General features: G+C 35.6%; 1 protein-coding gene across 8 annotated transcripts in view; it reads left to right on the top strand.

The window, feature by feature from the left end:
* Positions 1 to 5,385: 5,385 nt before the first annotated feature.
* LOC125671383 (protein FAM135A-like) overlaps positions 5,386 to 21,675 on the top strand; it is a 47,608-nt gene continuing 31,318 nt past the window's right edge. For 5 of the 8 annotated variants that reach the window (XM_048907096.2, XM_048907095.2, XM_048907093.2 and 2 more), the window contains exons 1-7: positions 5,386 to 5,545; positions 15,251 to 15,330; positions 15,478 to 15,557; positions 15,772 to 15,911; positions 16,497 to 16,567; positions 17,198 to 17,374; positions 20,226 to 20,252. In XM_048907096.2, the coding sequence (XP_048763053.2) occupies positions 15,254 to 15,330; positions 15,478 to 15,557; positions 15,772 to 15,911; positions 16,497 to 16,567; positions 17,198 to 17,374; positions 20,226 to 20,252 (572 nt within the window). In that variant the 5' untranslated portion in view covers positions 5,386 to 5,545; positions 15,251 to 15,253. Of the gene's footprint in view, positions 5,546 to 5,574; positions 5,723 to 15,250; positions 15,331 to 15,477; positions 15,558 to 15,771; positions 15,912 to 16,496; positions 16,568 to 17,197; positions 17,375 to 20,225; positions 20,253 to 21,675 lie in introns of those variants that run through there. The other 3 variants (XM_056163467.1, XM_048907094.2, XM_048907091.2) reach the window with 2 other exon arrangements.

Here is a 21,675-nt window from a genome sequence, read left to right as displayed (position 1 = left end):
TTCACAACTATTGGCGATAATCACAAATTGTGCTATTTTCCCATTTCTGACATTGCGTATCTTGATAGTGTTAATCACTGTATATTCGTGTAATGAATTTCACGCGGTTTTGTTCGCAGCTTTTTCATGACTAGACTGAACATCATTCTAGTAGACTTTATTTTCAACGTCGAGTGTGCAACGCATTTAGGGAAATTAACAACAAACGTGCAACACCTTCCTCAGAATTTTAAAAAAATACTTTTTCAGCCACAGACGTTGGGTAATCATATTAAACTCCCTTTTCCACATATATAAAAAATTGTAAGTTCTAACAATTTGTTCCATGGACAACTTGCCACACAGGGTATTTTTTTGTATAGATAGTGAATTGGGTATGCATGCACTTGCTGCCCTCATTCATTACATGAAAGGTGAAGATAAAAAACAGTGATCAATCTCATAACTGCACATTTTCGAGAGCCAGAGGGTCTCAGCTTCATTCTTGAGTAAAGAATCGGAACTTTTGGTGGGAAAAGATGAGGGTGAAATTAAGAGTAACGGATTGGAACACTTGTGTAGTGAATATATGAGTAATCAGAATACTTGTGTAGTGAAGACATGAGTAATCAGAACACTTGTGTAGTGAAGACATGAGTAGTCAGAATACGTGTGTAGTGAAGACATGAGTAATCAGAATACGTGTGTAGTGAAGACATGAGTAATCAGAATACTTGTGTAGTGAAGACATGAGTAATCAGAATACATATGTACTTGTGTAGTGAAGACATAAGTAATCAGAATACTTGTGTAGTGAAGACATGAGTAATCAGAATACTTGTGTAGTGAAGACATGAGTAATCAGAATACTTGTGTAGTGAAGACATGAGTAATCAGAATACTTGTGTAGTGAAGACATGAGTAATCAGAATACTTGTGTAGTGAAGACATAAGTAATCAGAATACTTGTGTAGTGAAGACATAAGTAATCAGAATACTTGTGTAGTGAAGACATGAGTAATCAGAATACTTGTGTAGTGAAGACATGAGTAATCAGAATACTTGTGTAGTGAAGACATGAGTAATCAGAATACTTGTGTAGTGAAGACATGAGTAATCAGAATACTTGTGTAGTGAAGACATGAGTAATCAGAATACTTGTGTAGTGAAGACATAAGTAATCAGAATACTTGTGTAGTGAAGACATAAGTAATCAGAATACTTGTGTAGTGAAGACATGAGTAATCAGAATACTTGTGTAGTGAAGACATGAGTAATCAGAATACTTGTGTAGTGAAGACATGAGTAATCAGAATACTTGTGTAGTGAAGACATGAGTAATCAGAATACTTGTGTAGTGAAGACATGAGTAATCAGAATAATTGTGTAACAAAGATGAAAGTAATCAAATCTTTGAATAGTGAAGATGAGAGTAAACAGAATCCTTGGATAATAAAGATAAGAGTAATCGGAATCCATGGATAGTAAAGATAATAGTACTCAAAATCCATGAATTGTGAAGACAAGACAATTATCAGAATCCTTGAATTGTGAAGTTGAAAGAAATCCGAATTCTTGAGTAGTGATGATGATTGTGATTAAAATTCTTTGATACTTTAAAAGGTGAGATTGGCGTATCGATTTCCGTTGGTAATGAAAAAATACTGCAAACCCTGCGAGTTTTCATTTGCTTTAATATCCACTACGTTGTTAAACACCACCCTGATTCCGCGCACAGGTATTCTGAAGTTGAAATAAAAAAGGTATGCTGGAGTTCCTCATTGATAGTATCTTCGTAGTCTTTGGTGATCAAGTCTTCCAACAGTCTGTTGGAATTCCCATGGACACAAATTGTGCTCCTTTGTTAGCTAAACGGTTCTTATATTCTTAGGAAGCAGAGTTTATTCCAAAGCTTTTATACGAGATGAAAAAAATCTCTTGTTGTGATCTCCAACTCGACGTCCAGTGGGAATCCGGGTTAGAATAGGTTCTCAGTACCCCTTGCTTGTCGTAAGAGGCGACTAAATTAGGTGGTCCTTCGGACGAGACTGCAAAAACCGAGGTCCCGTATCACAGCAGGTATGGTACAATGAAGATCCCTCCCTGCTCAATAGCCATAAGCTACCAGATTTTTTCTTATATCCAGTGAATAAAATTCCTCAGAAAGATGTATTTCTATCAGGCACAAAGTTTAAATTATTAAGATTTTTGCAAAAACCTATGACATCACATGAGGATCGATCGACCTTAAGTCGTCAAACGCTCGGCATAAGGTGGGAATATCACGACCTTAAAAACGGATGTCCCGTGTCACAGTAGGTGTGGCACGCTAAAGAACCCCCACTGCTCAATGGCCGTAAGCGCCAAGCACAGGCCTAAATTTTGCAACCCTTCACCGTCAGTGGTGACGTCTCCATATGGGTGAAATATTCTCGAGAGGGACGTTAAACAATATTCAATCAATCAATCCAACTCGACATTTAGATATATTGACGAAGCCTTATCTATTAACAATAATCATCGTCATTCATATTCCCGTGGGGTTCCGGGTTAGAATAGATCCTAAGCAATCTGATTAAAACCAGATCCTGAATTGGGTTATGTCAGATCCTAGTGTAGCGATCTAAGTGAGCGGATCTCAGGATCTGGTTTTAATCAGATTGAGATCCTCAGTACCCCTTGCTTGTCGTAAGAGGCGACTAAATGAGGTGGTCCTTCAGATGAGACAGTAAAAACCAACATCCAGTGTCCCAGCAGGTGAGACACGATAAAGATCCCTCCCTGCTCAAAGGCTGTAAGCGCCGAACATAGGCTTAAATTTTGCAGCCTTTCACCGGCAATGGTGACGTCTGCATATGAGTGAAAGATTGACAAGTGGGACGGTAAACAATATACAATCAATGGATTCGATATATCCCTGTGAACTCGAGATAAAAGACACCACAAGAGTCCTCCACATCTGTTTCGTTTTTCGATATTTTATTGAAAATGAATATTAACAACAAATTAACAACTCAACTTTATGAAAAACGGAATGATTTCAGATCCTCCATCATCACCTTCCCATGATATTTATGTAGCAATATCCCATTATCACCTGCATGTGGTGTTTATGTCTCTCAACTGATTCGATACACAAGAGCTTATTTTGTGAATGATAAGTTTTTATATCGAAACAGGCTATTGACAAACAAGTTAATGTTACAGGGGTTTCAATAGTCTCGTTTAAAGTTAGCATTTCGCTAATTCTATTGTCGCTATAACGATCTGGTTTTCCAATACAAGCTGGCATTGAGTCCAATGTTGTCTGACTATTTCATACCAGTTGTTAAGCCCTTTTTTACACACTGATTTTGCCTTTGAATTACCATTTACCTGATCAAGATATAGGGCTCACTGGTTGTGACTGGTCGACAGGGAATGCTTACTCCTCCCGAACACCTGATTCCATCTCTGGTATATCCAGTGGTCTGTGTTTGTCCAACTCTTGATTTGGTATTCCTTATAGGAGTTCTGAGATTGATCACTGTTCATTCTTTATCTTCACTTTTTCATGAAAATGTAGCTATTATATTCAAGACAGGAGTAGAGAAATCCCTGGTGGAGTGGAAACAAGTAACAGATTGATTACAGCACAGTTCGGAGGAAAACAAGTAAATGAAAGGTGAAGATAACGACCAGTGATCAATGAAAGGCGAAGATAACGACCAGTGATCAATCTCATAACTCCTATATGCAATACAAAATAGAGAGTTGGGCAAATACGGACCCCTGGACACACCCGAGGTTGGGTCAGGTGTCTAGGAGGAGTAAGCATCCCCTGTCGACCGGTTACACCCGTCGTGAGCCCTATATCTTGATCAGGTCAACGAAGTTATCCAGTGTTAAAATCAGAGTGCTAAGAACGGCCAAGTAATCGGTATGAAACACATCAGACAGCATTTGACCTAATGATATGTTGTTTTGGCAAACTACATCGTTATAACGACCATAGAATTTGCGACATGCTGACTTTGAAGGAGACTGTGAAACCCCTGCACCATCAACTTGTTTCTGCAAAACCAATAACTACGCAACTGAAGGAACACTAATCCCTCATCGTAACATCCACACGCGACCTGGCATTCCGAAAAACATGAGAGACAAAAACCAGACTACTCATAGTATGATCAATGAGATGTAGAGAAGGACTCTACTCGACGTCAAACTGAAGAGAGGTGCTGATGTTGATAGTGACCATCGCCTCGTAACAGCAGATATCATAGTGAACATCACCTAGTAACAGCAGATATCATAGTGACCATCACCTAGTAACATCAAATATCATAGTGTCTATCACCTAGTAATAGCAGATACCATAATGACCATCACCTAGTAATAGCATATACCATAGTGACCATCACCTAGTAACAGCAGATATCATAGTGTCTATCACCTAGTAACAGTAGATACCATAATGACCATCACCTAGTAACAGCAGATACCATAGTGGCCATCACCTAGTAACAGCAGATATCATAGTGACCATCACCTAGTAACAGCATATATCATAGTGACCATCACCTAGTAACAGCGGATATCAAACTTAAACTCTGATGCAGAATGAGGAAGAGTGCACCCAAAAAAAAGTTTGATGTAGACAATCTCAAGGAATCGATTTCAGAAATGGAATTCAATAACACATCCAGAAATAGTTTCCACATACTCAAAAAGAGTCAGACGACATGTCACAGCATACAATCCATTAATGAAAAGTGGAGACAAATCAGACACATCTTTGTTGAATCCCATGAGAAGTGTTTAGAATACAAACAAAAACAAAAGAGCAAAGATTGGGTAACACCTGGAACCTGGACAATGAATATGAATAGGGCATCAGCACTGAACCACCACAGATTCCACAAATTACATAAAAAGCCGCAGAAATGGAAAGGCTGCTGGAAGCAAGAACTTTTTAAAGCAGATCCACACCTTGTGTCAGCCAAGATCCTGAAACGGATCCTTAAGATATTTCGGCCAAATCCCAACTCGAATTTAAGGACCTTCTCAACGAATACCAGCAAGAGGACTTAGAGCTACTTAGCCTAATCATTACAAAATGATGTTGGGGATGGATTTGGCATGTCCTCAGAAGGGAGACAGACAACATTACCAAGGCAGCCCTCTTCTGGACACCAGAGAGAAAACGAAAGAGTGTCAGGAAGGCCAAAACTCACTTGGTGGAGGCAGAAATGAAACACCTAAGGAATTTTGGAATACCCTCCAGAAGACAGAGGGGAAAAAACCCCGACAGTAATGAAGAATCACCCAAACTAAAAAAAAAAAAAGTCGAATAAAAAGAGAATTATTACGGATGCTATTTTATTTATTTATTCATTTGTTTTAATATTTATTTATTTATTTTTTATATTTTGGATTGGGATCGAAATGTTGATACGTGTATTGGGTACGCATGCGCATTTTCGTAGGAAGTGCAGAATATGTCGTAGAGACGAAGCGATTAGAAACACAGAGGTTGTAATGAGAGATCTAAAATTACACTTTAAAAGAATTTCTCCAATTTGTTGTAAGTTGTGGTAGAAAAGTCAGTGATTGTTTCTTTACGTAGTTAAGACAGTTTTATTTAGGTCCAGTGAAGCGAACGATAGTATGGTAACCCAATTTCGGTCTCGGGGAGTCTATGTATGTCAACAGTTAATTAACTGTCATCAGGTTCAGTGCACCACGGACTATTCCTGTCTACGTAATTATTTATACTTAGATTTATGAACGTACACCGAATAGCTATTTTACATACTTTTTACTTGGTGCAAATAGTAAGACTTTGAGAACTACGAACTTGGAGATTTTGAGAACTTTATTGACTAGGCCAATAGGCCCTAGAAAGTAAGAGATGATGGCCCAACCGAGTTTGGCTCAAGATTTTATTAATCGCACGGCCACTACAGGAAGTTTTTGCATTGATGTAAGCATACAACATGTCAGCTTACATGAAATTTACACAGGTCCAGTCCAAAGACTATTTCTATCTACATAGCTACTTATAGCTACCTTAAACCTACTCCAGGTAGCTATTTTTACCTACGTTTTACTTGCATTTCATGGGCAAAAGCAGGAATGACGCAATATGGTGTGTACCATATTTCTTGATTCACTTACACTGACGATGAATGCCACAAAAATATTGGACAAAAATGATTACTTTCTAACGTGTACCACGAATTACCGAAATGCCCCATAAAACTACCGAAATGCCCCTTCCAAGGTATAAATTCAAGGTACTGCTTTCTAACCTTTCAAATTTGCATCAATAACTAGTACACCCAGTTCCATTTTCTAGGAGCTTAGGATCAAAGCTACATGATAAGAAGTCTTGAATGTCTTACAAATCTGTATTAATTTTAAAGTTCACCTTCATGCATTTTACATTAAAGGTTTTTGGGGCGATTTTTCTTACATTTCCTCTACATTCTCCTCCCTCGTAAAGTATTCAAATGAACACTCCAAATTTTGCCGTGCACATGCACAACATGATACATAAAACGACTGACCTGTTTAAAAGATGCGCCTTACTTATTATTTATGTATATTTTTAAAATCAGGTAAAAGTAGGTAGAAGTAGTTATTTTAAGTAGGTTTAAATACCTAGTGTAGCTAAATAGCTACGTAGGTAGAAATAGTCTTTGGACTGGACCAGTTAAAGGCACAGTAAGCATGAAAAATGTAGATTTCCTTCATCAAATATGGATTTGTTAATTAAGGGCAGCATCCTTCAAACTAGACAGGATCAAATGGTCATAATTTGATTTTTGGTCCCTAAATGCTTTTTATTCAAAAAGTCTCAAATGGTATTGAAACAAGCAAACAGATAAAATTATAGTTTTTGTATAGATTTTCAATATAATATCAGAATAGTGAGTGTATGTATAATTTCATTTAATAGAATAGTCTGAACACTGATCACGTGATCAAAATACATTACAATGTCCGAGACTCCACATCATAATAGTTGTCTTCGCGTTACTAGCTACATGTATGACACGTTATTATAGCTGTTGGGTGTATTAGGCTATCAAACCTGAGCAAATTAGATTATTACTGGGACATGACTTTTGGGATTTTTTTTTATTATACCCCCCCCCCCCCCAAACGAAGTTTGGGGGGGTATACTGGAATCACTTTTTCCGTCCGTCCGTTTGTCCGTAGATGCAATTTGTCCAAAGTTTATTTCTAATACCGCTGGACATATTTCATTCAAACTTTATGCACATCTTCTATATATTATGTAGTTGTGCATCTCCTATTTTCATTGAAATATTTTAACAGTTATAGAAGTTACGCACATTTTCTTTTCATTTTGGGGGTTGCGCACTTTGTCCAGAGTTTAATTCTAATACCGTTGAACAGATTTGATTCAAACTTTATTCTCATCTTATATATATAATGTAGTTGTGCATCTTCTATTTTCATTGAAATATTTTAACAGTTATGGAAGTTACGGTGCAGGTCAGTTTAGAACGTACAAATGTATTATATTTTCTCACCCACATACTGTATCTGCAATCTTGTGACTTCTCGGTAAAACATAAAGTGGCTCATGTGTGTTGAATACTTATTTGTCAGATAGTATTTATAATCTCAACTATCCCTTGCAATGGGATTCATAGTAAACTGCCTTTATTGCAGCTACTTAGAGTTGTTATACCAGTGGAAAAGATTACAATAATACCAATACTTGAGCTAATGTCATTTATTTACTGACAAAATCAATGACAAAGTAAAGTTGGCATAACATAATGATCTTTAACAAAGTGAATATAAACTAAAGACTAGAAGAATTGACCAGGGATTTGCAATCATACAGCCTAAAATGTGCCAAATAGTATTCATTGTTTATATTAAGCATATTTTTAATATTTCATGTACTGCTGTACTGTAGAATATACACTTCTGCATTCACACTGATTGCCCTGTAGATAATGTGAAAATATCCAATGTGCTTACATTAAATATTTCCCATCATCTTATATGCCCCGCGGGGGGTATTAGTCCCATTAGGACAGTTCTAGTTTTTCTCGGATTTCTCCATCAATTCTCCTTCGACTTCTATGAAGTATTCAAAATAAATTTAATTTGTATAGCTCTTTGGAATTATTGATAAGCAATGAAGACCGTGTACATTTAAGTACATATATTATGATTATAAAAGGCAGTTGTAGTTGTGAGAGTATACAAAAGTCTTAGTTCTACATTTTGGTTAGCTTGGGTTCATCGTATTTCCAGGACATAACCTTAACAGGATCATAATGCAATGTTAATTGATTTTGTCTGATTTTCAGGGGATATAACACTTTCATGCCCACAACTCTCTGAACTGGCAAGAGCCCCCACATAATTTGGATATATAAGTATTGAGGGTCCATTATATTAAGATTTTATCAAGTATGAGAAAGATTCATGGACAAATAAGTTTTTCTTGCCCATTCTTAATTAAAGTGAGGTGCAGTTTCGTTAACTTGTCATGAAGATTTTTTTTGTCCTTCATTTTCTTTGCAATGAATAGTGTTTGTTCATAGAAAACAGAACATGTGTAAAATACAAGAAACCAAACTTTTTGATACTTTTCATTTAGCAAAACTTTTTAAAAGTTTGGTTTTTTGCATTTTACACAGTGATATTCACTTAGAATTATGATTATGGTAAAAATAACACTGAAAAACAAATTGAACTGTGTCATGGTGAATAAAGTACATATGTATAATATATATGTCACTTCTTTATCATGCAGCAAAAGGATTATTCTTAAATTATAGAATTGAATGGAATTGAAATTTCAGTTCATATTACATTTATTAGCTCACTTGACCCGAAAGCTCAAGTGAACTGTTCTGATCAAAATTTGTTTGGCGTCGTCGTCAGCGTAAACTTTTCACATTTTCTTCTTCTCCAGAACCACTGGGCCAATTTCAACCAAACTTGGCACAAAGCATCATTGGGTGAAGGGCTTTCAAGTTTGTCCAAATGAAGGGCCATGTCCCTTTCAAAGGGGAAATAATCACAAAAATGCAAAAATAGGGTGGGTTATTTAAAAATTCTCTCAAGAACCACTGAGCCAAAAAAGCTGACATTTACATGAAAGCGTCCTGTACATGTCAGCGTTACTTACAAATAAATAGGGAAAATCTTTAAAAATCTTCTCAAGAAACACTGGGCCAGAAAAGCTGAATTTTACATGAAAGCTTCCTGATATAGTGCAAATTCAAATTTGTTAAAATCATGGCCTCTGGGGGTATGGTAGAGCCACAATAGGGGATCAAATTTTTACATACTGATATATAGAAAAAAATCTTCAAAAATATTCTTCTCAAGAACCATTAGGCCAAAGAAGTTTACATTTGCATGAAAGCCTCCTGACATATTGCAAGTTCAAGTTTGTAAAAATGATTGCCCCCAGGGGTAGGATCAAAGTTTTACATGCAAATACATCTAGGGAAAGTCTTTAAAAATCTACTTCTCAAGAACCACTGGGCCAGGAAAGTAGAAATTTACATGAATGAGTCCTGACATTGTGCAGATTCAAGTTTGTAAAAATCATGGTAGGATGGGATCAAAGTTTTACATACAAATGTATAGGGAGAAAATCATTGCCCCCGAAGGTAGGATGCAGCCACAATAGGGGATCTCAGTTTTACATACAAATATATAGGGAAAATCATTAAGAATCTTCTTCTGAAGAATCACTGGGCCAGAAAAGTTTACATTTACATGAAAGCTTCCTGGTAGTGCAGATTCAAGTTTGTTAAAATCATGCCCCCAGGGATAGGATGAGACCACAATAGGGGATCAAAGTTTTACATACCTGGTCCAATATATAGAGAAAATCTTTAAAAATCTTTTTCTCAAGAACCATTGTGCCAAAGAAGTTTACATTTGCATGAAAGCTTTCTGACATAGTGCAGATTCAAGTTTATAAAAATCATGGCCCCCCGGTGGTAGGTTCGGCCACAATAGGGACCAAAGTTTTACATGCGAATATATATGGAAAATCTATGGACCAATATGGCCCATGGGCCTCTTGTTAAAAGTGTCCTATTCTTTTATTATAGAGGGTTGTTTTTTTTTTCAGAATGAAAATCTGATGATTACGGAATATAAACCACTGAATATTTTGTAAATATTTCATTGCTTAAATGTCATCATTAGAGAGTACCAATATTACATTACTTTTTATTTTACTTTGTATTTAGATACTTTATGTGTTATTGAACCTTACTGTATGTGTACTGATTTTAGCAGGATTCAAATTTAAGTGCCTTTTGCAGAAAAGCAAGATTTTGCCAGAAAATGAAATGCTCTATTTAATATCCAATCCCATTATCATTAATAAGAGAGAGGGGCTTAAGCATGATTATACCAAATTGTGCATCAGCTCCAATACATCTTCCGAAGTCGAGGGATCCATCACATTTCTCACGAACCCTCATCAGATTAGGTGTCAGAAATATCACCAACTAGTGTTAAAGACAGGCGCAACATTTCTTTTTTGTGACATTTCATGTATAATTCACTTTCATTCTATCTCATTTTTGCAACAAAAAAATCTGAGGTATATTACTATGCTGTAGAGTTAGCATATTTTAATAGTTCCTGGTTGTGGCAAGTAAAAATGTAAAATCATTGATCTCAATGTATTTCGAAGAAAAATATTTTGAACAAACCAGATATTGAATCAGGTACTTATATCGAGGGGATGGAGAAAATGTCAAAAGTGTCGCGTATGCCCTTACCTCAACTGAACCTAGCCTTTTACCTAATCAGAGTTCATGTTTTTGTAGCGAGTATGCGAATGGATCGAAAAATATCAAATGCCTGTGTTGAAACATACACAGAAAGACTATCAGAATTTTTAGGCACATACCGGATGACTTTTTAACAAGTGACCAAAAACTGCACACATGAAAGATCTGGGGGGAAATCTCTCATTCTCTTTGACAGCGCATTGGAACATACCCTACAGATAGCATCTCTGGTGATGTCCACTGTAAGCTTATATCAACTTGTGTGTTAACCACTTTGAAATGTGTGGAGCCATTATCTATGTATTTGTTGATGAAGGTGATGAATTTTATTGGGTCATACATATTGTTTGTGCAGAAATTCAGAGTTCAAAGCCTTGATAATTTTAATGTAATATCTCCAGGGTTTGTAAGAAATCTTGTGATCACAAACCCTTCACTGGGAAGATTTTCAAATATTACATCAAATTTTAAAAATGCTAAAACAAATAGCTTATAGTATTTCATTGGCTGGATCAAGGCAGCTAATTCTTATGAAACTATTGACTTTTGTGTGATTTTGAAAATGTGACAATATAATGAATTTGGCGATGAATTGAATGCTGTGTATTTGTTCACCTTTAATGCCTTATTACTGTTCATTTATTGAACATCTGAAAATTCGTTTATAATATACTATTAGATGAAATGTTCTACAATCAAATGCAACCACTGTTGAATGAAAAATATCCCCATTAGAATTTATATGAAATATTTCTTTTTACTGTAATGTATTTTTCTACATCGGTACTGTAATGTTTTTTCCTACGTCGGTGTATAAAATGATGATGTCTCATATATGAAAGTGTAGATACTTCTGGAACCCCTCATTATAACTTTTTCAGAGGTTAATATACTTTCTAAGGATATGTTGCACAATCACATGGACATTCAATTGTATAATCTGAAATTCAAAGCTTCTGCTTCAGTAACAATGCAAATCTGAAGTGTAGAATGTCTTATGAACAGAAAACAACACTGATTTCTCTTAGATTATTATCTTGTTTGTTTCTAAAGTCTTTAAATCAGTCTGGACTACTAGGCCTATTGTTGCTTTGCACTTGGTCTGTGATTGAAAGTGATGACATATTAACCACTTCACTGATCACGCGCCTTTGGCATTGTTTGGAAACATTTGACACTCTGATATGGACATTTGTTTTGAAAATGGTGGCAGATGGTGGTGTGAAAGTTTGCGTTATATTGGGAGATTTACAGAGCAGGAAAAACATTCCTGACAAAACGTGACGATATAGTGAAAATGGCGATGAATCTAGTAGCGATAATTCAAGGATTAACTATATATCAATAATACTTTTTTGCATTTCCGTTTTTGAGCCATTTATTGATATAGATAGATATATAGTTGACATGTTTGATGTGTAGATATAAGGCTTGGTGTAAGAATGAGTTACAGAAAAAAAACATTTTGTGCAAGATTTTTTCTGTACATATATACATGAAGTTATATTTGTGTACACCACTCTACAAAATATTTATCAGTAATATTAGTCAATTGGTTTCAGAAGTTAATAACATACACACTGTATATGTACATGTATTAAACATTTTAAATCATTACATATTATTAGCTCAAAGTGAGCTTTTCTGATCAAAATTTGTCTGTTGGTGTCGGCAGTGTTGTAAACTTTTCGCATTTTCATCTTCTTCTCCAGAACCAGTGGGTCAATTTCAACCAAACTTGGCACAAAACACCCTTGGGTGAAGGGCTTTCAAGTTTGTTCAAATGTAGGGCTATGCCCCCTTCAAAGGAGAGATAATCACAAAAATGCAAAATTAGGGTAATGTCATTAAAAAAAATTTTTCTTAAGAACCACTGGGCCAGAGGAGCTGATATTTACATGAAAGCTTCCTGACATAGTGCAAATTCAAGTTTGTTCAAATTATGGCCTCCGGGGGTAGGATGGGGCCACAATAGTTTTACATAGAAATATATAGGGAAAATCTTTAAAAATCTTCTTCTCAAGAGCCAGTGGACCAAAAAAGTTTACATGTACATGGAGTCTTCCTGACATAGTGCAGATTCAAGTTTGTAAAATTCATGGCCTCCAGGGGTAGATTAGAGCCACAATAGAGACAAAGGTTTTACATGCAAAAATATATATGGAAAGTCTTCAGATATGGGCCAAGGTGACTCAGGTGAGTGATGTGGCCCATGGGTGTCTTGTTTAATATTTATGAGCTATATATAGGTTACATGCAAGCTATTCATGTTGATATGATGCTTATTTTGGTAAACCAATTCAATGAAATGAATTTCTGATGTGCAGGGGCATACAGCATACTATTCCACTATGAAAACAGTATACAGTTAAAGTATATCATTAAGGGAATCGACAAAATTTTAGTTTCCCCGAGAGCAAGCCTATTTCCAGAGGCAAAGCCGAGAGAAATAAGCTTGCTCTAGGGGAAATGGAATCTTGCTGACTACTTTAATCATTTTATTATAACAATACAAATATGATAAAACTTGACATGAATATGTTTACTTCAACCATTTAAGTTCAGTATAACAGAGAAAGGGAGTGAAATCATAACAATCAATTTTTATTTTTAAAATTAATTTTAAAACATTTTATAATAATTCAACATGTTCAAGGAAGTCAAGGTCTTATTTGACTTGTATAACTTATTTTGTGTGGTAACATATGACAATAGCACTGGCGAGTGGGTCCAAGAGGAAAAAGATCATAACAATGGATACCGTATAAGTGGAATTTTAGCGAGACTTTAAGTTGGCGATTTTCTCTTAAAAATGGCCCGGGTTCATATATTTAGCGAGAGGTAATATTTAGTGATTTTATAAGATACCTATTATTTACGATATGGAATAAATTATTAGCATTATTTAATTTTAGTGATCTTAACACTCTCGCTAATAATGCCAAAATTAAATCCTCACTAAAAATTTTACTTATCTGGTATTCATAACTCCATTTGGAAGACATCAGGTCTGGTGGTTTTAAAACTTTTACTGTACTCGTACAGAAACTCGGACATTTTTGTTTTGAGTAAGCTTTGAAACATGCTCGAAAAATCTTGAGAATGATTTTATAAAAGTTTTATAACCTTAACTTTTGAGTATGAGTGCAATTTAAAGCACAGAGTTTGAGTATGTAAAAGTACTCAAAAAAGTTTTATAACCCCCAGGCCAGAACTTTTCATAAGATAGATAGAAGCTGCTATGTATTCTGAATAGGTGTGTATCAGTTCATTGAACTGACCATCCTTTTTTGCATGGAATCAGTCATTTTACAGGGGATCAGCAAAATGTGTTGATTTACATTTATATATGGTGAAAAACCAGTAGAGGTGTAATAATCACTGTTAAATTGTAGACTTAATGGTGTATCAAACTGACAGTTGGTAGATGAATTTATTTAAATCTCTCTCTACTTGTTTAATACTTGTGGCTTCAAATATTGTCAATCTGAAGTGCCAAAAATCTCAGTATTTTGTTAAACCTTTACTGTGGTTTTGATATTTGATTAAAATTATGAACAGCGATTGGTTTTCAGTGGAAAATTATTCCCAATTTAAATGATTATTGAAAAAATTATTATTGCAAGTTTATTCACACATATATATATATATATATATACATACATAACGGGCACGTAAGCGGATCTAACATCTAATTTTAATTAGATTGATATATATATATATATATATAATGATATTTACTCATGAATTGTTATCACTTAGTAAAAATGTTCATTGTGTGGATTTTACAATTTGATTTACTGTATTCATGATATTCATTATTTTTTTTTAACATTTGTTTTTAAGTTCACAGGTTTCAATTTTAATTTAGAAGAAAAAAGATTGTAGCATTCAATCTGAATTCTAAACTTCCTAGTGAAGGTCACATTTCAGGATATGTATTGGTAAGAAGTGCTGCTGAGTTGTAATTTAACATTTGTAATTTGATATTGGTACAAATTACATAAACATGTGTCATCTAAGAAATGATGGTGATGATTACATGTAGTATTGGAGATAGGAACTGACAGTAGTGGAAGAGACATACTGTGTATTGATAAGCTTGTTGAAGTGATATATATCATATTGATTTTTACTTGTCATAATTGTTGGTGATCTCCTCAACTCCAACAGAAACCAAAGCAATATGAGACAGACTGTCGGTATTAATTTTCATGTCTGTTTTAGCCAGTGTAACTGGATAGCGAAAGTTCAGAATGCACAGTTGTCGTAATGACTTAATCTCCTGAATTTGTGAGACTTTCATTTCTCAGGTCTGAGTGATGAATAATTTCTTATGATTCAAGAGTTTAGATGATTTTAAAGCATGTTATGTATTGTGTTTGATATTTTGTAAATATTAAGGTGAAATTAACTCGCAGGGATGTCAGTGGCCGAGCAGTGAACACACTGTGTTTTTTTATATTTTACAGAGGATGTGTGAGCTTCAAGCCACACTTGAGTTTTCCATAGAATTCAACAAGTTCTTCAATGTGGACTTGTTCCAGCGGGGGTAAGTACATGCACCAGAGGGCTAGTAGTGTGTTTGAAGTTAGTCGACAAAAGAATTCCAGTAAGAAAATCTTAAAGTAAATATTTGAATGATAGATCACTTGTTATAGTGTATCAAGTGTCATTATTTTTTTTGTCTTTTAATCAGCTATTATCAAGTGCGTGCCACATTGAAGACTTCCCCTAAATTACCTGCTAAAATTGAAGTGACCTTACCCAAAGCTTCAGGTAATACTCTAGAACAATTGTGTTCACTAAGTCGAACAGTTGTGTTCAGTAAGTCAAAAAATGTTCTGTTGGTTTTAACCATCTTAAAGAAACATGAGTAAACTTGCATGCATCTTCAGCAGTTGTATTTGTATAACGATTTTGATGGAGTTTACCTGTTGGTAGGTGTGGAGATGTAGACCTTTGGTATTTGATTTTTTTTTTTTTACTGTAGATGAACATTATGTATTGCCTTCCTGTGTTGTGAACGGCACTGCCATTAGCAAGACATTCCAGATTCTGTACAGAAATGAAGATGTGGCAATTAATGACCTCGTTATGTACAGGCTTCACACATTGGTGGATGCAAATAAGGTAGGAAGGATAAATTTTTATTTTAAAAATCGATGTCTGATTCCTTCATATATAGGAGGATATCAATATATATAGGAGGATATCAATAAAGAGGTGTGTAATGTAATTTAGACTTGTAAGTTTTTCTTAATGCTGATTCAGACAATCAGTCAGGGTTACTGGGTACTGAGTGAGAGAAAAAATTGATACTTGGTAGTGATTTTTGTAATTATTCACTCGTAGGTGATTCAGTGTGAATATCGATTAATTTAATTGATCCAGAGGGTCGTAAAATATAGTTTTGTAGACTGTTGAAATAGATTGTAATTTAATGAGTTGATGCGACAGTAAAGCACCATTAGGTGGGATGATTTTCATGTCCAATACTTCCTGGTTTTGCCACAACTTTAAACATTAGATTCTGAACCAAATGTAAAATGTATTATTTTTTTTTAAATCTTGCATTACGTCATAGCTTTGAGTAAGTTGTGCAACTTGGCATCTGATAAACAAATTATTTCTGTTAGCATTGAAAACAAAAGTTGAAATGTCAGCCTTTACTGCTGTGAGCTTTCTTGACATGCTGATTTTGTATTTCTTCATTAGATAGAAGAAAGCTTGGGTAGAGCAGACATACAAGTTGTGTTGGAGTTATGGTTCTCGGAGGAGGATGGGGGGTGAGTTTTACATTGTCATACAGAGATCATTATGAAGGAGGCTGATGAAACAATTGAGCCATGATTTATGTAAGCCTGTTGTAAATGACAGGAGCCCTGCCCCATTTTACAAAGGGTCTTATGAATTAAAAACCCAAGAAGTGGGTATGACCTACTTAACACAGATGTTATTTACCTGAAATACTCACAGTCTGGAGGGGTGCTAATCCTTAACACTGGGATCTTATACATACATGTAAAATGATAAATCTACTGCAGGTACACAAATTGTCTGGTATTTTCAACTTAGATCACAGAATCACATCATGATGACAGAATCCACAGGATTTGTGAAATGCATAGGAAATAGTGGGGAAATCTCTAAATAAATGTAGATGGCACTTGGGTATTTGTTGAATTTGACTATTAAAATGATTATTGAAATTTTTGATGTTATTTTATTACAGCATTTTTGAAATCAATGATCAGTACAGTCCCCGTCTTTTCTGATTCTTCAAAAAATAAAAGTTCGCTGTGCAGTGAAAACTCTGTACTTAATCAAAGGGTATAATAAGAAGTGTTAATCTCATATCTTTGATCCCAGTGATTTAGATTTTTGAGTTGGGTCTTTTGATGTGTTGGCTTTTCCAGTCCACAAAGTCTACAGGACAAGATGGAGAATGTCAGCTCGCGTACTCTACAGCTTCACTTCAGCGCCACCAAAGGACTCCATCACTACCTGCCCGTGCTGTTTGACTACTTCCACTTGTGTGCTGTGGAGGTCATAGTTCACGGGAGCTTGATTGCCATTCATCAACCATATATTAGGTACAAATTAGATATTGTACAAGTTAGATATTAATCTTGGCCAAAAGAAACCAGTCAATAGCAACATATCAGATGCTTGTCAAATTTATATCCTATTTCAAGAATTGTCCATTTTGTAAAACAATTGTCATTAATGGCAATGTCGTATATCGTTTTTATGAAATCCTACATGGTAAATGGATAAGTATACCTTCGCAAATGTTTTCCCTTGTGTATCGGAGTTACTTCAGAAACGTCATTTCAATTCTCAATGAAAAAGTCACATGTACAGAAGGTGCAGTGTAACGGGTAGAAAATATAAATCAACGGGGTTCCACTGTGCGTGTATCATGGTCTTGGCCTGTCTTTAGACAGGACCACATTTGTGTAGGGAAGTTTGTCCTGGGTTTGTGTTCTGTTCTCTCTCTCACTGGTTGATTTAAAACATGTTTCTGGAAAACTTCAGACAAGGTTCAACTTTTCTCACTGTTCACCCCACTTTTACAAAAGTTATGCCCCTTTATGTGAAATTATGTTGTATATCGTGAGCTCGTGGTTTGTCTGTGTAATTCCTATCATACTTCTCGGCCTAGGAACTTGTCATTTTAAACAGAATTTGTCTAGTTATTGAAGATGTATTCATTGTATGGATCTTAAATTTCCATGATTTTCAGTTAGACACCTTACTTGGCTGATTTTGACCTGTGGTTTCTCTCTTTTGTCCTCTAGAGTTTTCCATTCAAATCAGTGTTATTCTGTAATTAATGATGGACTTGCACACTGAATCTTAAACATACTTTAGAAAAGGTGGATCCCTGGATGAAGAGGGACATATATTGTACCATTGATGTAACTATTGTTAGCTCACCTGAACCGAAGGTTCAGGTGAGCTTTTCTGATCGCTTTTTGTCCGTCGTCTGTCTGTCTGTCCGTCTGTCTGTTAAACTTTTCACATTTTTGACTTCTTCTCCAGAACCACTGGGCCAATTTCAACCAAACATGGCCAAAAGCATCCTTGGGTGAAGGGCTTTCAAGTTTGTTCAAATGAAGGGCCATGTCCCTTTCAAAGGGGAGATAATCACAAAAATGCAAAAATAGGGTGGGGTCATTTAAAAATCTTCTTCTCAAGAACCACTGGGCCAGAAGAGCTGAAATTTACCTGAAAGCTTCCTGACATATTGCAGATTCAAGTTTGTTCAAATCATGGCCCCCAGTGGTAGGATGGGGCCACAAGGGGTGATCAAAGTTTTACATACAAATATATAGGGAAAAACTTTAAAAATCTTCTTTTCAAGAACCACTAAGCCAGAAAAGCTGAGATTTTCATGAAAGCTTCCTGACATAATGCAGATTCAAGTTTGTTCAAATCATGGGCCCCTGGGGTTGGATGGGGCCACAATAGGGGATCAAAGTTTTACATACAAATATATAGGAAGAATCTTTAAAAATCTTCTTCTCAAGAACCACTGAGCCAGAAAAGTTGATTTTTACATGAAAACTTTCTGACATAGTGCAGATTCAAGTTTGTTCAAATCATGGCCCCCGGGGATAAGATGGGGCCCCAAGGGGGATCAAAGTTTTACACACAAATATATAGGGAAAAACTTTAAAAAATCTTCTTCTCAAGAACCACTAAGCCAGAAAAGCTGAGATTTTCATGAAAGCTTCCTGACATAATGCAGATTCAAGTTTATTCAAATCATGGGCTCCGGGGGTTGGATGCCTGGGGCCTCAAGGGGGATCAAAGTTTTACATACAAATATATAGTTAAAATCTTTTTCTCAATAACCACTGAGCCAGAAAAGCTGATTTTTACATGAAAACTTTCTGACATAGTGCAGATTCAAGTTTGTTCAAATCATGGCCCCCGGGGGTAGGATGGGGCCACAAGGGGGGATCAAAGTTTTACATACAAATATATAGGGAAAAACTTTAAAAATCTTCTTCTCAAGAACCACTAAGCCAGAAAAGCTGAGATTTACATGAAAGCTTCCTGACATAATGCAGATTCAAGTTTGTTCAAATCATGGTCTCCGGGGGTAGGATGGGGCCATAATAGGGGATCAAAGTTTTACATACAAATATATAGGAAAAGTCTTCTTCTCAAGAACCACTGAGCCAGAAAAGCTGATTTTTACATGAAAACTTTCTGACATAGTTCAGATTCAAGTTTGTTCAAATCATGGCCCCCGGGGGTAGGATGGGGCCACAAGGGGGATAAAAGTTTTACATACAAATATATAGTTAAAATCTTTTTCTCAATAACCACTGAGTCAGAAAAGCTGATATTTACAAAAAAACTTTCTGACATAGTGCAGATTCAAGTTTGTTCAAATCATGGCCCCCGGGGGGTAGGATGGGGCCACAAGTGGGGGGGGGGGGGTCAAAGTTTAACATACAAATATAGGAAAAAGCTTTAAAAATCTTCTTCTCAAGAACCATTGGGCCAAAGAAGTTGACATTTACATGAAAGCTTTCTGACATAGTGTAGATTCAAGTTTGCAAAGGGTAGTTTGGGCCATAATAGGGACTAAGGTTTTACATGCAAATATATATGGAAAGTCTTCAGATATGGGCCAAGGTGACTCAGGTGAGCGATGTGGCCCATGGGCCTCTTGTTGAATTTTCACTGGGATGTAAACTGTAATTGGTATGTAATCAAATCTACTGCGACAGCTTATGGGCATTATAAGATTGAACATTGTGACCAGCCACATTATTCATCCCAGTGAAAGATTAAAATTGATATCTTATTAATTATCATATAATGGTGGGTTTGTTTGTTTAACATCCTGTCAATTACCATATATAAAGTACTTGTATATACACAGTTAAATGTTAAGTAAGTCTATGTGAACATCTTGACTTGCAGATTTTGGGATTTAAAAGCCTCCAACAGGTGATGAAGTGTTTTACCCTGGGTGTTGTGTATTCTCCAATGTTTGATCATATTGATTTGTTTAAAATATTTTGAAATCCTATGAGCACCTCCCTACTATATTGTTACAGTTTGTATTTTCACATACCCTCCTAAAATGTTTCACTTTGTCAGAGTCAGATAGCATGCTACCTGTCTGATTGTGAAATACCTACTTTTTATATACCTTCACTGTAACTAGTAGTATTAATAAATTTGACCAATGTAAACATAAAACCACACAAATTTTCTCAATTTCCTTAGAGTAACCTGTTTGCTGATGCCCTGAATTTGGTTTTGACTTAACTTACTGAAAGGCACAAGTAATCTATGTCTGTATCAAATGGTTTCCTTACAACAACTGCATGTTTAGTCACCAAACTTGTCACGACTGATCCTGTAGTGAAGAAGCGTTACTTTCTGTTGTAGTTCATCATCTCTGAGTTGGTTTCCTTTTTTAAAATGGATGTGTGCCAGTTCACAAATCTTAACACAATTGTTTCTATAGTGATCTTGAACATTGCTGTACTTATGTATCTGTAATTACTGTATAAGCAGGGAATAGTTTGCTCAATGTTTGGTCAATTTTGGGAAGTTCTTTGTTTGTTGTGACAAAGGAGATCATATACCTCAGTCTTGCAGCTCCTGCAAAAAAATAATAGTATATTGACAATGGTCTCCGATCTGTATATTAAATTTTCAGGTGATGTCAATGTCATGGGAGATTCATTTCCAGTTACATGTATATATATTGTGTGATAACAACAACACCCCCCAAATCACGAATTCATGTGTTGTCAGTGATATAGAAATGCATTATTTATCAGGTTTTATTACATGTAGAATTTGAGTGTATTTTCCTCTGTATAATTAGATACTTGCGAAGAAGATGGAGTGTTCGGGGAAGGAAAACTAAAGTTGTGTAAGACCAACCAGACACACCACTTAATTGTATTTAGTCCGGAATATTCTATATAATGAAATATGTCTACTTTGTAAGAATATTTCCATAGTATGTCTTCATGTGTTTAAACACCTCTTAATTGAAAAATTGACATCGGCAATATAATGCCATTGAAATGGTGACTTGATGTGAATGTACAGTAAATGAATCGAGCTTCTTTAATGACAAGTAAAACACAAGGTTTACATACTGTGGAGTATTAATCATGTATAGGGAGGTGGGTTGATTCCTAACAGGGATTTATATGAGCTAACAGAGTTAGGGCATTGACATCTCTGTTGAGTAATTCTGCATGTCGCTCGGGATACAGAGATTGCATGTGTTTGAGGGTCACTGACGGAAGTTGAGGAAATTATGAATGCTGTTCCAGAGAAAGCTAAGATAATTGGCAGGTGCATCAGTTGTTCATGTCCTGTTCAGAGAATTAATGGATAACGGGAG

Source organism: Ostrea edulis, chromosome 4 (assembly GCF_947568905.1).
Source record: "Ostrea edulis chromosome 4, xbOstEdul1.1, whole genome shotgun sequence".
Classification (NCBI taxonomy): Eukaryota; Metazoa; Mollusca; class Bivalvia; order Ostreida; family Ostreidae; genus Ostrea; species Ostrea edulis.
This window is presented reverse-complemented; position numbering and strand designations above follow the sequence as displayed.